Source organism: Callospermophilus lateralis, chromosome 1 (assembly GCF_048772815.1).
Source record: "Callospermophilus lateralis isolate mCalLat2 chromosome 1, mCalLat2.hap1, whole genome shotgun sequence".
Lineage (NCBI taxonomy): Eukaryota > Metazoa > Chordata > Mammalia > Rodentia > Sciuridae > Callospermophilus > Callospermophilus lateralis.
Window position 1 is genome coordinate 7,794,670 of NC_135305.1, and position 16,481 is coordinate 7,811,150.

General features: G+C 49.4%; 1 protein-coding gene across 1 annotated transcript; it reads right to left on the minus strand.

Annotated features, from left to right (window-relative positions):
- Positions 1–29: 29 nt before the first annotated feature.
- On the minus strand, positions 30–15,842 carry Znf783 (zinc finger protein 783). The gene is made up of 7 exons (XM_076832174.2): positions 15,730–15,842; positions 12,008–12,406; positions 11,794–11,920; positions 11,514–11,642; positions 5,111–5,239; positions 3,962–4,072; positions 30–2,917 (listed from the first exon to the last, which is right to left on the minus strand). Exons 1-7 carry the CDS (start codon positions 15,751–15,753, stop codon positions 2,082–2,084), a joined length of 1,755 nt encoding a protein of 584 aa, XP_076688289.2. The 5' UTR covers positions 15,754–15,842; the 3' UTR covers positions 30–2,081.
- Positions 15,843–16,481: the final 639 nt, after the last annotated feature.

Genomic DNA, 16,481 nt, shown 5'->3' on the forward strand with positions numbered 1-16,481 from the left:
AAGAAGAAACCAGGTCACGTGCACAATCATTTATGCCAACATGTTTATTAAGCACCGATTAAAGCAGGAGACTGCCACCTTCACAGTTGTTAAGGAATCTTAAGACCCAACCACTTCTTTGTTTCACAAATGAGGACGCTGGGACCCAACCAGGGCTCCCACCTCCCGATTGTGGGGCACCACTGGGCTACTGCACCTTGTAGCCTCCACTGTTCATTTCAACCTAAGGAGCATTCTTTAAACACGTCATATTGAGTGACAGGGCAAACCCCATATGCCTAGCCCAGAGCTGAGCACTGAATGCTTTGAAAATAAGAAAAGGGAAAAACACCTGAGCCTTGCAATTGAATGCTTGTATTTACAGAGTGCATTTAGCATTTAAAATTTTAGAATTTAAAATTCTGAGCCCTGAGACACCACCAGAATATCTGAGCCTAGCTCTTGTAGCTGAGGGTTAAGCTGAGCAGCCACACTTGTACCACATCCTGCCTGCGCACTTGCTGACATTTGTCTCTGACTTGTGGGGCTCCAGACAAGCAGGAGCCTCAAGCAGGTGGTGCCTCTTCAGGATCTTGCCTAACCTGTCAGACTTTTATCCTTCCCCTTTCCCAGGGATGATGGCAACGTTACCATCTGCCCCCAACTCCATTAGGGACTTTGGAAAAGGGGTGAGGACAACAGGAAGTTGCCAGGAACCCAGAACCCACAGCCAGCTGGTCTTCAGGCAGCACCCAAGGTGGTGTGATTAAGGAATATGAGAAACTAGGCATCAAGACTTCTCTGAGCAGCCTGACAATAGCATACTATTAAAAACAGGTCATGGACCGATGCTTTGGTACAAGGGCACTAACCCTCACTCTTCCCGGGGGGTTCTGCCTGAGCAGGAAATCACTGGGGAAAAAAAAAAAAAAAGGAAGCCCTGAACTTGAAAATAAGAATATCACCAAGCATCGTATTTGTGCAGTCTCTAAATTCAGTGCCAACAGCTCCTAGATGAAGTGGGATGCACTGGAGCTGTTACCCTTTGACAGACAAGGAATGTGAGCCTAGAGGGGGCTGAAGGATTCCCCAACCTCCTAGCCCTACTCAGCACCAGACTCCAAATTCTTTACCAGGAGAAACGAGGCCTGGAGAGTCCAGGCAGACTCCCCAGCCTCCCCCAGTCAGTCTTCCCCTTGAGGAAGGTCTTGGACTCACAAGACTCTGCAGCACCCTCAAGGCATCTTCTGGGTCCAGTCAATGGATCATGCACACCTATGAATCCTGAGATCTGGCAGGGGAGGCCATCCACACCTGATTTCCTTTCCTCTTTTAACTGATATCAAAAGTAAATAACAGATGAGATTGCCCTGTGAGGGAAGGACTAGGAAGACTGGGAGTTACTCGGAGCTCAGAAACATACACCTGGAGAGAAGCTCTGCTTCTAAGACAGCAGCCAAATTCTGCCCATCAAAACCCTCTTCCTGCCCTGCCAGACCCACAAAGGAAGTGGCAGAATTCCTGCCCTCAGGAGCTCCTGGTCCTCTTTGCAACTACACACAACGCTTACAAACACATTACAAAGTCTTCATTCAAAGAAAAAAAGTCTCAAGCAAACAAAAGTAGAAAATGCAAATTCCGAGTGCCTTCTCGTGTCCTGTTCTCTCTGCTGTTTTCTCATGTGGAGCGCAGACAGACCTCTGTGCAGTCACTCCCAGTCCCTGAAGTCTCTATGGTCCATTCTGAAAGGACCACAGTCTCTGATCATCTTGACTGTAGCACCAGTCAAAAGCTACACCAAAAACTGGTGTGGTTTAAGCCTTCAGGGACCCTTTGCAGGTCAAGAATGTAGAAAAAGATAGCACAGAGTGACACCCTTAGGAAAGAGAAAGTAGAGGTACCTTGTCGCATATATATGGTATCATCAAAAGGGCCACTGCTTTCCATTTGAATAAGGGAAATAATAAAAAAAACAACTCTCTCCAAGACATCCCAGAATAAGGGACCAGCATCAGGCACAAGGGAAAGCCCCTAAGAGATAGAGCACAGGTCCTGCCAGGGATGCAGGAAGACAAGAGGATGCCCTGCAGGCTCCTGCCTGGTCAGCCCTCCTCTGCATGGCTGCGACCCTGCGGGGGTGAGCTCCCCTGGCCTGCAGAGGGCACAGGGAAATGCAGGCCCACCCGATGCCGGGCATGAGTCTGCATGTGCACAGCCAGGTGGTGATTTCGGTTGAAGGCCCGGCCACACTGGGGGCACTGGTAGGGTCGCTCACCAGTGTGGATACGCTGGTGACGCAAGAGGTCCGAGGGCCGGCGGAAGGCCTTGCCACAGTAGGGACAGGCAGGCCAGCCCTGATTGTTGCCTGTGTGCAGGCGCTGGTGAAGCAGCAGGCTCTTCCGCTGCTGGAAAAAGCGCAGGCATTCACTGCAGTGGTAAATCTTGGTGGCTGTGGGCCTCCGCCCCATGAAGGCACGCCCTCCCAGGGAATGGTGACCCGCGGGCTCCTCGGGGAGCCAGCGGATGACAGGGCCAGGCACTACCACTTCCCCTGGCTCCAGCGTAGAGTGGCCTTCCCCCCATCTGGTGGGTGAGCCCCTGGGAGCTTCCCTGTGCTCCTCCTCCACGTGAGTCCTTTGATGGATTGTCAAGTTAATCTTCAAGCGGAAGCTCTGCCCACAGTCAGGGCAGGGGAAGGTCCGTTCCCGCCGGCGAGGGAGTACGCGGGGTGTCTCCCCAATGGCCCCCGGTGGCCGAGGCTCCCCAGTGCGCACCCTTGGCCTCCCCTGGGCGTGATGCCGCCTAGGGCCTCCAGTCCTGTTCCTAGGCCCTCTAGGTGTTCTACACTTGGTCCGGCTTGGGGACCCCAGGCGGAGCTGCTCAGGCACCATCTCGTCCTCAGACTGAGCTTCTGTCTTGATGGCCATGCCACCACCACCTGGCAAAGGAATCTATGTTGGTTCCAAGTCCTACTCCCACCTCCCCTGAATCCTTTCTCCTCCAAGGGCCCACAACATGGGAAGGGGTCCTGCTCATGGGGCCTCACCAAGCAGGCACTGCCCTGTCCCATCATTCAGTCCTGTTTGCTATCTTACTCCTCACTCCTGGAGGCTGAGCTGGGGAACCAGGAGAGAGGAAAGTAAGCCACAAAAAAACAGCTGCCAGATAGTCCATGGGGTCAGAAGACAGATGGTAGGAGATAGGTAGGTGGGAAGGTGGAAGAGAGATACTGGGCCATGGCAGAGGAGTTGGCAGGACCCTAAGAGTTCTGAAGTCAGTAGTTATGATCTGTAAAGCACAAGGAGCCAGTGGACCCCTATTACCTCAGGACGAGGTGAGAGACCCCAGTAGCCTGGAGGAGGCCAGTGAATTAACCTCACACAATCCCTCATCCACATAACAAATGGGCCAATCCCTACTACCTGTCCACACCCTGCTTTCTGTGTGCAGAGAGCACCCTGTAAGGCAGCCTATGATTCCTGCCTGGGTCTCAGTGCAGGTATCCCCTGACTCAGGCAGGACTGAGTGAGGCCAGAGCCACCAGGATAATAGCAAAAAGCTTACTCTCGGGCTGGGGCTGGGGCTCAGTGGCAAAGCGCTTGCCTAGCATGTGTGAGGTACTGGATTTGATTCTCAGCATCACATATCTATAAATAAAATAAAGGCTGAAAGCCGGGGTCACTCCACAGGGTTGCTGTGAGGCTGGAATCAAAGCGGAACATCCTTTTGGTCACCCTTGACCACAGGCTGGTAGCCTGCAGCCTATTCCCAGCGGGGGAGTCCCAGCCAGCCCAGACCAAGGGAGAAGACTAGGACCACAGGCTGACTGGGCCTGTGGGTCACACCTGGGGAGGGAAGGAGGAGGGAAGCCTCAGGATGAAGCCCTTCACCAGATCTCATCCCCAGACCCCTGCTACTCCCAAAGGGCCCCCTGAGCTGTGTGAGGCTCTGCCGTGGTGACAGGTGCTGCCTATTTACTCACCTGGCCCCAGACTGGACATGATGTCCCTGGGAGGGGAAGCTGGTGACTCCCCCTCTGAAGATTCTCCCTCCTGTTTAATTGAGGACAAAATGCTGGTGTTTGCTGGAGGTCCTGCAAGACAGAGAATCCCATGGGGCCTTTCCTGACATGGGGTTCTTACAGAGTGGCATGACCACCTCTTCAGCAGGCTCTGGCCATACCCAAGGGCCTGCCAGGAACAGAGACCCCCAGGCCTCAGTCCAGTTGATTGCAGAGGTAAGAAGAGAGATATGAAGGCCACAACCATAATCCCCCCGCAAACTTAGGCTCACAATTTGTCCCTTTGCAGCTGACTATCACCCTGATGGTCCTCAAAAGGAAGGAGGGTTTGGGGAGGCCTCAGAGCAGAGTCTCAGGTCTGCGATGGGCAGGGATACTGTCCTCCTCCATCTGAGAAGGTCCCACCTGACTGATCCATGAGCTGAGCCCAAACTTATACACTGGCCAGGAAGGAGCACACAGGGAGGAAGGGATTTCACTTCTACCTGCAGAGGGCCACATTCAGTGGGGGAAATACAAAGAAACCACGGTGGGGAGAAGGCAACACACTGAAGCTGGGCCAGCTGCAAGAAGGAAGAAGAGGGAGGAGGAGCCAGAGGAGCCAGTGTGCGCTGAGACAGAAAGGGACTCTCATGGCATTAGAGGCCACATGCTCTGCTCAGTGTCCTCTGAGTTACAGTTCCAGCTGAGGATGGCAGGAACTGCCTGTGAACAGAAGCAAACAGAACTTGGGAGAGGTGACTTAAGCCAGTGTTCTCAGCAGGTCTTCAGAAAGAGGATGTTTACTGACACCTACAACATGCCTGCCACCCAGCACTGTGCTAGGCATGAGACATACTGCCTTACTGACAGGACCACTGGAAGAAGCCCCAAGAGGCTCAATCCACATCCCTCCCCAAAAGCTCCATGCAGATATTTTCTTGCACCGAAAACCCAAAACCTACCTTCTTTTAGGGTCTACCTCAGGAGCCCCTTTCCCAGGAGCCCGTCCAGCTCAGCCCAGTCACATCCCCAGCTATCTTTCCTGCTGAACTTCTAGCATGGCTTGTGTTTGGTACTCATGCACTGCCAGAAGACATTCTTGTTGCTGTCCTGGCTGCCCTCACTCACCAGTGCCCAGCCTGGGTGGGGTCACTTCTGCTTCTTCGTTCTGTTGGTGTTGAGGGGCCTGCCCTTCTTCGGGCTCCTCCTGGGCATGGCTGACTGGGCTGGGGACTTGCTCTGGACATGGAAGGAGACCTAAGGAATGCAAACCAGTGACACTGAGAACAACATGGAGATCTCCCAAACAGATGGCCAGGGACCCTCTGGGAAGTGTGTAAATGCAGAGTCCCAGGGACCTGGGACATCAGACCAAACACTGAGTGGGATGATGAGATGGCTTCACCCGTCATCCAGCCGCTAGATTCTCCTCTAGAGCCTCATGTCCAGGAGGACTGCATAGTGTGATCATTGACACAGGATTAGCAGCCAGGACATGACAGAGGACTGCTGTTTAGGGTAGGGAGAGGAAACACAGTATTGTCTATTCCACCAGCCATCATGGTGGCAGCTGGGCCCCACTCCAGCCCGCTCTCCACAGCATCAGAGAGCCCAACGGCATGGCAGAAGATATACACTGCACATGTGGCCCTGAAGGTTCCCGAGTTTCCAAAGGTGAAGTATTCCCTTTTGAGACAATGCTTCACCCTACACTTGTCCTCTTATTCAAGTCTACACAAAATGTCTGTCGAGGCTTGCCTCCCAGCAAGTCACAACAGCTCAGCCATCACTGAAGTTGTCAAATCATAAGCCCCCAAATGAGCACATGTCACGTGTGCCCCTCCCACAAGAAATGGAACTCTGCTTCTTTTTTTTTTTTTTTTTTTTTTTTAAGGAAAATACCTACGAAGAGAATGAAATGCATGATGAGTGAAAGGCTGACGATGAATCTACCATCCAACACAAGTTCAGTCGGAGGCCTACAGCACCAGGCCATGTGTGCTGAGTGCCGTGAGCAGTCAGACAGCACAGATGTGCACAGGCAATCCAGAACCACGGGAAAGAGGCTCCCTCCACACCGGAACCCACAGTGGCTGTTCCGGAATTGCAGGATCCAGAGAACAAAGATTCGTCAGAGACAAAAGCAACCCAAGCAGGGCCTGTCTGCTTGCCCTCCAATGGCATTCTTTTCAAATTAACACCAACTGAGTGAAATCAGAGGGGAAAAAGAAGAATTCAGCTGGATTTGTAACTGGTAATGCTGCTACCAATTCCCCTCTTGAACAAGGGCACGACCTTGGATACCAATTGGTCACATTGTTCAGCAGACTTTATCTACAGAATAGTCATCAGCTTCCATAGAAAGCCTGACAAACGGGACAGTGTCGGCAGCGATCCTAAAAATGTCAGTGGGTCATCCGAAACCTCATCTTTGGACCCTTCCTAGAACAAAGAGAAACCCAGTGCCCATCCCCATAAACCAGCCAAAGCATCACGGACGTGAGGCTGTGCAAGATCAAGCCTCAAGAGTGAGAAAAAGAAAGGTCCAAATCAAAATATGAAATCCTGACAGTTCTCAAGAACTCCAAGGATAGAAAGTGACTTAATGACAGTGGAAAGGAGAGCTAAATCCTGGTGCAGTTAGATTTGGGGATGCAGAGTGAACAAGAGAACAGCACTAAGCCGGGCGCAGTGGCACACACCTGCAATCCCAGTGGCTCAGGAGGCTGAGGCAGGAGGATGGCAAGTTCAAACCCAGCCTCAGCAAAAGCAAGGCCCTAAGTAACTCAGTGAGATCCAGTCTCTAAATAAAATACAAAGCAGGGCTGGGGATGTAGCTCAGTGGTCGAGTGCCCCTGAGCCCAATTCCTGGTACCAAAAAAAAAAAAAAAAAGAACAGCACCCTCAGAGCCAGAGCAGTGCTGCACACTGTGGTGCTCTAAGCAGAGGGGTGCCCAAGATGCACTCTGGTCATCAGAAGAACCATGTGTTCCCTGGTCACCAGGCCCCTCCCCCACATCCCACTAAGTGAGGGAAGCAAAGAGAGGCCCCAAAGAGAGGTGGAGAGGCTATTATTTTGAAAGCACAGCAGGAGAGAGAGCTGTATCCTCTTCAAGATAACCTGGATTTTGCCATTGACACTTCTGTCCCTGGTGCAGGCAGACCCTCAGTTCCTTAGGGACAGAAAAAACAGACCCAGAGAACGATAAAAATGATGTGCCTACAATTCACAATAGCCAGACTGTGGAACCAACCTAGATGCCCTTCAATAGATGAATGGATAAAAAAAATGTGGCATCTATACACAATGGAGTATTATGCAGCACTAAAAAATGACAAAATCATTGAATTTTCAGGGAAATGAATGGCATTAGAGCAGATTATGCTAAGTGAAGCTAGCCAATCCTTAAAAAACAAATGCCAAATGTCTTCTTTGATTTAAGGAGAGCAACTAAGAACTGAACAGAGGGAAAGAGCATGAGGAAAATATTAACATTAAACTGAGACGAGTGATAGGAGGGAAAGGGAGAGAGAAGGGAAAGTGCATGGAAACGGAAGGACACCCTCATTTTTATACGAAATCACATATACAAGGTTGTGAGGGGAAAGGGGGGGAAGGGAGAGAATGGAACAACAACAGATGAGGTAGAGAGGGAAGATGAGAGGGGAGGGGAGGGGGGATAGTAGGGGATAGGAAAGTCAGCAGAATACAACAGTCACTAATATGGTATTATGTAAACATTGTGAATGTGTAACTGATGTGATTCTGCAATCTGTATTTAGGGTAAAAATGGAAATGCATAACTCATTTGAATCAAATGTATGGAAGATGAAAAAATAAATAAATAAATTTAAAAAAAAAATGATGTGCCTAGAGTTAAGTTTGGCAATGTACAAATCTTTTCTTTCTTTTTTAAATGGAAATGTTCTGAGCATGGAGACCCATATTAGAGGGCAAGAGGACACAAGTTTACTTTAATAATTTCCCTATAAGAGGGCTTATTTATTTTGCAAACAAAAGCCTAAACATTAATAGTAATACTGGATACATTATTTTGAAATTATAGATACTATAGAATAATTAAATGTTGGGATCGGAAATAAAAAGACTCAAATAAGTTATTATGCTAATAAAGGTGGGAATGTAACATTACAATGTAAAATTTTAAAAAAAGTTATATTCAAGTTTATAAAATCAAAGATTAAATCTGAATCAGGAATGTCTATATGAACTCATTTCTTTTCAAAAATGCATATTTTTGCCAGGCATGGTGGCACCCACCTGTAATCCCAGCAGCTCAGGAGGCTGAGGCAGGAGGATCAAGAGTTCAAAGCCAGCCTCAGAAAAAGCAAGGTACTAAGCAATTCAGTGAGACCCCGTCTCTAAACAAAATACAAAATAGGACTGGGGATGTAGTAGCTCAGTGGTCAAGTGCCCCTGAGTTCAATCCCTAGTACCCCACCCCCAAATGCATATTTTCAGGGCTTCCAGATAGCTAAACACATGCAGGTCCCTGGATGGTGGCACAACAGAGAGGGAGTCAAAGCCCTGTGCCCTTCCCCCAGGTTTCACCCTTTGTCTCTCTTCACCTGTATCCTTTATAATAAACCAGTAAGCAGGCAGCACATAGTCAGTGAATAAGGCAAAGTTCCAGCCCTCATGGAGACAGCAAATCAACTAGGTCTATCTAACATTCCAAGAGAAAAACATAAGACACGAACAAAAACAGCCACACAAATGGTTAACAGGGATATAAACAGAAAAAAACACCCAGAAGTAACACCTAAAATTCATAACTAGCACTCATCTAGGGTGTCTCAATACTGTGCTTCACTAAAAACAATAAAAACTTCTTGACGAGGGGCTGGGTGGACATCAGTGGCAGAGCACTTGCACAGCACGCCCTGGGTTTCTTCCCCAGACAAAACAGAAAATCCTTAGAGAAACTGATTCCAGGCCCAGGGCAGGAAATACACAAAACAAATCTCATGTATCTTAAGGTATCAGAAACTCATCAAGGTCATGTTAAAATGACCTCTGGGCAAAACTTGAAAACGATTCCACTTGCCAAAGATGGTACAATTTAAATATGAAAATAATGGCTACAAAGGACTGACACAAACAAAATATTTAAAAATCTGAGAAGTCATAATACTTGAAAACAAACAAAACAAAAAGCCCAAGCCTTTGGCCGCCTTTGGAGGCTACAAAGACAGAAAAGTCATCATTCAAAAAACTGATGTAGGAAAGAGTGAAGCATCTATCCTGCCTCTTCTGTACTATATAGTTCAGGGTAACTAAAAGGATTGATTAGAGGAACTATTCATCACAAAAGAGCTTTAGCTTTTAAGAACAGTAGTAATGACACTTTCACTATTTTGCTACCCTTAATGAAATAATGAAGCCAGGCAGCAATCTCCATGGCTAATTAAAGTCACTGGTGAAAAGCTGACAGAAACTTCATAACAGAAGCATGAAGCTGACGATCTCAATAATAAAAAAGACAGCCAGACCCCAGCGCCTGCTGGCCCACAGGAGTAAGGGGCACACAGCAACACCTCTGAAGAAGTCTTGTCAAAAACACGGAACCTGAGTCTACATAAACTGCTAATCCACCTCCCAATCTGTAGGAAATGCAAGAAATAAGAGACCATGTTAATGACACCAAATCCAAAATGTGGGAAACAATAGCATTAAAAAGATGTAAAATAAGCCAGACACAGTGGTGCACACCTGTAATCCCAGCTGCTTGGGAGGGTTAGGCTAGAGGACAGTAAGTTTGAGGCCTGTGAGACCCTGTCTCAAAATTAAAACTTTTTAAAAGGGCTGGGGGTGTAACCCAGTGTAGAGAACTTGCCTAGTATATGCAAAGTCCTGGGATTGATCCACTGTAACACACACACACACACACACACACACACACACACACAGATAAATGACAATAAAATGACAAAAAATAAATGGCATGGGTGGTGTCTATCAGCTAATGAATGATTAAACAAAGTGTGGTATGTCCACAAAATGGAATATTATTCAGTCACAGGAGAAATGAAGCACTCACACAGACTACAACATGGATGAACTTTGAAAACATTATGCTCAGTGAAAGAAGACAGACACAAAGGGTCATATTATATGATCACATTTATGTCACACATCAGAATAGGCAAATTCCACAGAGGCAGAAGGCAGGCTAGTGGCTGAGAGGGCCTGGGCAGGAGAGAGGGCAGCAGGGAGTGACTACTAATGGGTACATGTCTCTCTTTTTTTTTTTAGATGTTGATGGACATTTATTTTATTCACTTATTTATATGTGGTCCTGAGAATCGAACCCAGTGCCTCACACATGCTAGGCAAGTGCTCTACTACTACGGAGCCACAACTCCAGCCCCAAGGGTCTCTTTTGATTGGACACACAAGTTCTAAAGTTAGATTGTGGTGATGGTTGCACATCTCTTAATATACCAAGAACCACTGAATTGTACGCTTTAATAGAGAAATTCTATGGTGTATAAATTATATCTCAATGAAGCTGTTGAAAAGGGGGATGACTTTTTATAGATTTAAGAAACAGGCTGGGGATGTAGCTCAGTGGTAGAGCACTAGACTGCCATGCAAGAGGCCCTGGGTTTGATCTCCAGCACCAAGAAAAAAAAAAGTCACTTATAAATCAAATGCAATGCATGGACTTTGGGTTATGAGATTAGGGTCCAAACCCTACTGAAAACATTGTTGAGGGAAAGAGAACAAGGACCAATCATTAGTTGTTGTTTTGTTTTGTTTTGTTTTTTTAGGGGAAGGGGTATAAAAATGGTATCATGGCTGTGTGTACTAAAAGGAAAGAGACAGATGAAGTAAATGTTGAAGAAACAAGATCATGTTAGGTCCCAGCAATAATTTGGAGGTTTACTGTCTTGTTCTCTCTGCTTTCATTTATTTGTTTTTTATATTCAAAAATGGTCCCCAGAGCTGGGGACATGACTCAGTGGTAGAGTGCTTGTCTGGCATGTACCAGGCCCCAGGTTCAATAACCAGCACTGCAAAAAAGAAAAGATAAAAAGAGTCCCCCAGAGGATTCTGATAGGCAGTGTCACCTTTGGAGACTGGCTATAGGAGGATCCAGCCCCAGCCCCCTTCTCACAAAGGAACCCTAGTGCCACAGCAGCTTCCTGATGCAGGCTAAGCTGGGGAGCAGAAACGGGCAGGTGGACACAGACAGCACTGAAGACATCAAGAAGTGATGGCGATGTCACTGCACTGTCACATCAGTGATAATCAGCCCTATTTATCATGGAACAAGAACGTTCCCATGCTCTACATTTCCCTTTGTGACTACCCCTCCTACAGATCTGAAACCACAGGGCTCTAAAAGGAAGTCTTCCACCTGCCCCCACCTGGGGTGGCCTTGGAGAGCAGCCCACTCTGGGATAAGGGTCTGTGCTCCCTTCCCAGTTCTCAGATTATCTGGACACCTAGGAGGTGAGCCTGTGGTCCACTATGCCCCAGTCACTCCCTCTTGTACCCACTTACCAGTGTCCAGCTTCCTTGGACATGGGGCCTCTTCCTCAGTCCCCTTCTCCTTGCTTTGCTGGTCTTCAGGACAAGGCTCCTCTCCTCTCTCTATCCGGGTGAGGATGTCAGGTTTGGAGATGGCATAATCTGCATACAGAACAGGGACAGGATGGGTAAAGATCTGGGTCCCATATACCCATGGAGAGGCTCTGATGTCCAAAGTAAAAGAAGCAAAGCAAAGACAGACTGCAAGAGCCCAACCTCGGACAAAGGCCCAGAGACCCCTACACATCCTTACCCAGGGAGACCAGTGTCTCATAGTTGCCCCTCATCACATGCTTGTAGAGCTCCTTCTGCCAGTCCTCCAGCTTGCCCCACTCAGGCTGGGAGAAGTAAACGGCCACATCATCAAAGGTCACGGGCACCTGGAACCACAAGTGTCACACTCGCTCACCCACACACTTACAGGCACATCCCAGGGGGCTCCCCACTCCAGTGCACCCAAAGGCTACCTTGGGGACCTCCCCCTTGTTGCCAGGGGGCAGCCGAAGGATCCAGAAGTTCCTGTTGCGCAGCAGGTTCTCCATGTTCTCCAGCCGCCGCTGCAGCAGCCCGTACTCCTGCAGCAGGGTCCCCAGCACGGCCCACTTGCCCTCCAGCTGGTTGCCGAACTCCACGGCCGTCTTCTCACAATCAGCCAGCTTCTTCTCGGCGGTCCCAGTGCGTCCCTCCAGAGTCAGCGAGCGGGCCAGGCAGGAATCCACCTTCTTCTCCAAGGCCTGAATGGCAGCCACCACTGTCCACAATGTGATCTCTGTGGAGTAGAGGTATGAGTTCTTCTCAGCAGCTGGTTGGGGCGACGGAGGTGTTAGAGGTCTCTGGTCCTCCATTTGCTTGTCCCCCCCTGGAATCTGCTCAAAATAAGAGAAAAGAGAGATATTACCAAAATTATATTTATCAAAATTTCCAACTCCAAACTCAGAATGACTCCTGCTCCAGTGCAGCCCCCATCTGGGATCCTGCTGGCCAAAGAGCGGAAAAGTGGAGAAGATAGGAGGCCAGAGCATCAAGCAGGAGTCCAGCTCTGGTAACTGGAGATGGTGGCTGCACCAGGGTGTTGGCCAGTGGTAAACAGGAGGAAAAACAGCCAAAGAAGGAAAGCGTCGACAATCTCAGGTGACTCCCCATTCTCATTCCTGAGAATGAAGGGGCAAGGCTTATCACAGGAGCTCCCAAGGCACACTCCCACACTGGTTGACTTTAGGCCTGGTTTTTAAAACACCTTCCAAAGAATTCATTTCCACATCTAGAAAATAGAATATCTAGAACAATAGTGTCTACATAATAGTATTTTGAAAAATGATGAGACAATCTTTTGTAAAAAAACAGTGTAAAGTATTTCACATAACAAATAACGGGGGCTGGGGTTGTGGCTCAGCGGTAGAGTGCTTGCCTAGCATGCACGAGGCCCTGGGTTCAATCCTCAACACCACATAAAAATAAATAAACAAACAAAATAAAGGTATTGTGTTAAAAAAAAAAATAATGAATGTGAGTCCTGTATTGATGGGGCTAAAACAACGGTGATAGCTACAGACTGAATATTTGGGTCTCCTCCAGATTTGCATGTTGAAGCACTAACATCCAATATGATGGATGGCATTTGAAGATGCAGCCTTTGGAAGGCACACGGTGGGCGGAATAGGACTGTGGCCCTGAAAGAAGAGACATGAAAGCAATGATATCTTTCTCCACGGTGTAAGACTATGATGAGAAGGCAGCCAACCGCAAACCAGGAAGACTCCCCACCAGGAACCAAATCAGTGGCACTGTGATTTTGGACTACCAGCCTCCAGAACTGTGAGGAGGAAAATTTCTGCTGTTTAAGCCACCAGTCTATTATACTTTGTTATAGCAGTTGGCTAAGATGATGATGTTGATGAGGCCATGCTCTGGCTCAGGGATACTCTAGGAAATAATCACATGGCCTTTTTTTCCTCCATCTTGCATTCCATCATTCTTCAGCAGCTTGGAAAAAAAGCCCTGCAGGCCTCAGCTTAGCTGGGAGTATGGTGTGCAAGTCCTCACTGAACATGTACAATGCCCCAATGCTGGTTTGCGTTGCTAAAAGCCTTCTGGAAAGACAGGCTGACATCGTGGCAGTGTGTCCTTGCCCACTTCATGGTTACATCAACAGCTAGTCCCATTTGTTTGACTACTGAAATAATCTCAAATCCATTCACTTTTCTCTTTGTCCACCACCATCGCCAAGCCCCGTCACCTTTCAGCTGGGCCACTACAATTCTACCCCCCTGGTTTCCCCACTTCAACCTTCTCCTCCATAATACACTTTCCACAGTGTAGTCAGTACTCTTTTGAAACACAAACTAGACTACTTCAGTCCTTGCTGAAAACTCTTCAGTAGCTCCCCAGCGCACCTAGAAAAAATGTGAACTTCTTAATATCCAGCCAGCCCCTCCGACCTGACATACTCCATCATTTGCTACACTCCAGCCATATGACCTTCCATGGCTGGGATGCATCCAGCTCTCCTTCACCCTCTCCTGGGCTTTCCCATGCACCTCTCCAGGCCTGAGTCCCTTCACCTTTATAGTTACCGCTTAAACACCATCTCACAGAGCCTTTCCCCAAGTGCTGCACTGACCAAAAGTCCCTGTCAGCCTCTTCCTTCATAGGGCTAATAATCTAAACTCACCACCAGCCTTAAGGTTTTTCTCCCATGTGAACGTAAGTCCCATGAGGGTGTGTGTCATTTACCACTGTGCTCCCAGCTTCATAAAGTGCCTCACCCACAGAAGATGTTTGATAACTATTTATTAAATAAATTAATTAATAATTAATGCATTCAGTAATAATGAGTGAACACCTATCATAGTAAAGGCAGGGTGCACAAAAAATTGATGTTTCTTCCTTCTCCAAGAGAAAAATTCTGTAGAGAAATGCAGTTGACTCTCTGTATCTGCAGGTTCCACATCCAAGGATTCTACAAACCCAAGTAAAAACATTTGGAAAGAAAAAATTGGGTCTGAACTGAATATGTACATTCAGTCATTATTCCCTAAACAAAAGAGCATAACAACTGTATACACAGCATTCCCCTTGTATTAGGAATTATAGGCAATCTAGAGGTGATGTAGAGGATTGCTGTAGGTAATATGGAAATACTATTTCATTTCCTGGCTACCAAGATTTGAGACCTAAGAATGTGACAGGATGGGCTGACAAAGTCCCTGAGTGAATCTGTCCTGTTGGGGAGCTTCTTGGCTCTCAGGTGCTGCAAGATGGCTGAGGGGAAGATGCAGATGAGTAGGAAAAGTCAGGAAGGTACTGAAGAAGGCTCCAGCGAGGTGGGGCTGATGACACCTGTGCAGGTACAGAAAGGCCTCCTAGGGGTTTCCTAAGAACAGGGTCATAAACCTGCAGAATGCCCAGCCCTCTCTCACATTCAAAACTCAGCCACAGGGACAAAGTTCTCCTTAAGAAGGACCCAGGAAAACGAGGGTCTCAGAAACTTGGCTGAGATCTATCAGTAGTAGATATAATAGTTAATAGTAGTAGATAAATGTCCTTCACAAGGTTTTTTTTCTACTGTCAAAAATGCCCAAAGGATCATTTTCTCTGAATTGGCCATACTGCACATTTCAAACCAGCATTCTAAAACTGCAAAAGCAATCCTTTTTTAAAAAAGGGATGAAAACCTGTTGTAAACAGGGGCCAGTATCCTTTCGTAAGTAAAATCCAGTAGAATACTAGATATCCACAGTCCAAGCCTGGCCCAGGCTCAACACCCGCTGGGGAGGTGCGCAGCCTCGGCCGGCCAGTCTAGTCCCGGGCCTCAGCCACCCACCCTCGCTGCCCGATCAGGCCGCGAGCCCCAAGAGAGACAATGGACAAGGACACAGCTACTCGGTTCACTCTCAAGATCCGTCGCCGTGTCGGGGCGGGACGCAGGCGCCCGGCCTCACAGGGCCCCGGAGGGACAGGTCGCGGGCCGCGCGCCGCGAGCCGTCGGGGCCCCGCGCGCCAGGCCTGGAGCTGGGCCGCGGGGTCGGTGGCCTGCAGGCGGCCGCGGGCGGCAACCGGCCGGGCCGGGCCAGGGCGCGGGCCAGAGGAGCCAGTGTCCCCCCGCGGCCGGGCGCGCCGAGTCCCTCGCGCTGGGCCACGCGGCCGCTGCGGCCCTTCTCGGGCGGCGTCCGCGAGCCGGGACGCTTACCCGCGCGGGCGGCGCCTCGGCCATGGCGGCCTGCGTCCTTGCTGGGCTGCGATCCTCAGGCGTGGGGCGGGCGGCGGCGGCGGAGCGGGTGCCGCCCAGCCTCGGAGCTCCGGCCGTGCGGCCGCGAGCTGCGTCCCGAGCCACGTGCCCCGGGGGGCCCTTTAAAAAAGAGCTGCGCCGGGAGGCAGCGCCCCCTGCAGCCGGTAGGACCGCACGCCCCCCGCGCCCCTCCGCGGGAGCCCGAGCGGCCGCCGCACGCCCACCTCGGTCCGCGCCCCCGAAGGAGCCCGCGGGAAAGTTCAGCCCTGGGACCCAGCACCTGCAGGGGCCGCGCCCGCGCTGCGCAGGGTATGGAGACGCGCTATTCCAGCGCCTCCAGCTGACGAGCGGGGCGTTTATTAGTGTGGGGAAAGTATGTTTTAAAATTCCTTTTATTTTGTTTTGTAGAACAAATGAATAGACCTAAGGAGAAATGTCTCATTCAATTTTAAAAAAAGAAAGAAAAGCCTCTCCTCCGCCAAGTCCTGTTTCGTACGGTGTCACCTTTTCGGTATTTCTGGGGCCTACTCCCTGAGCAGGCGTCGCGGCTGTGTGTCCGGAGCCCTCCGTCCACCCAGTGCGACCTGCCCATCGCTCGCACCCGGGGATCCCGCTAGCCTTGGCTGCAGGCCAGGATCACAGCCAGTTGACTTGTCTCCAGTGGCGACCCCGCTCCATCCGGAACGCTCTCTTTCTCTGTAAGGGGGGAGCCT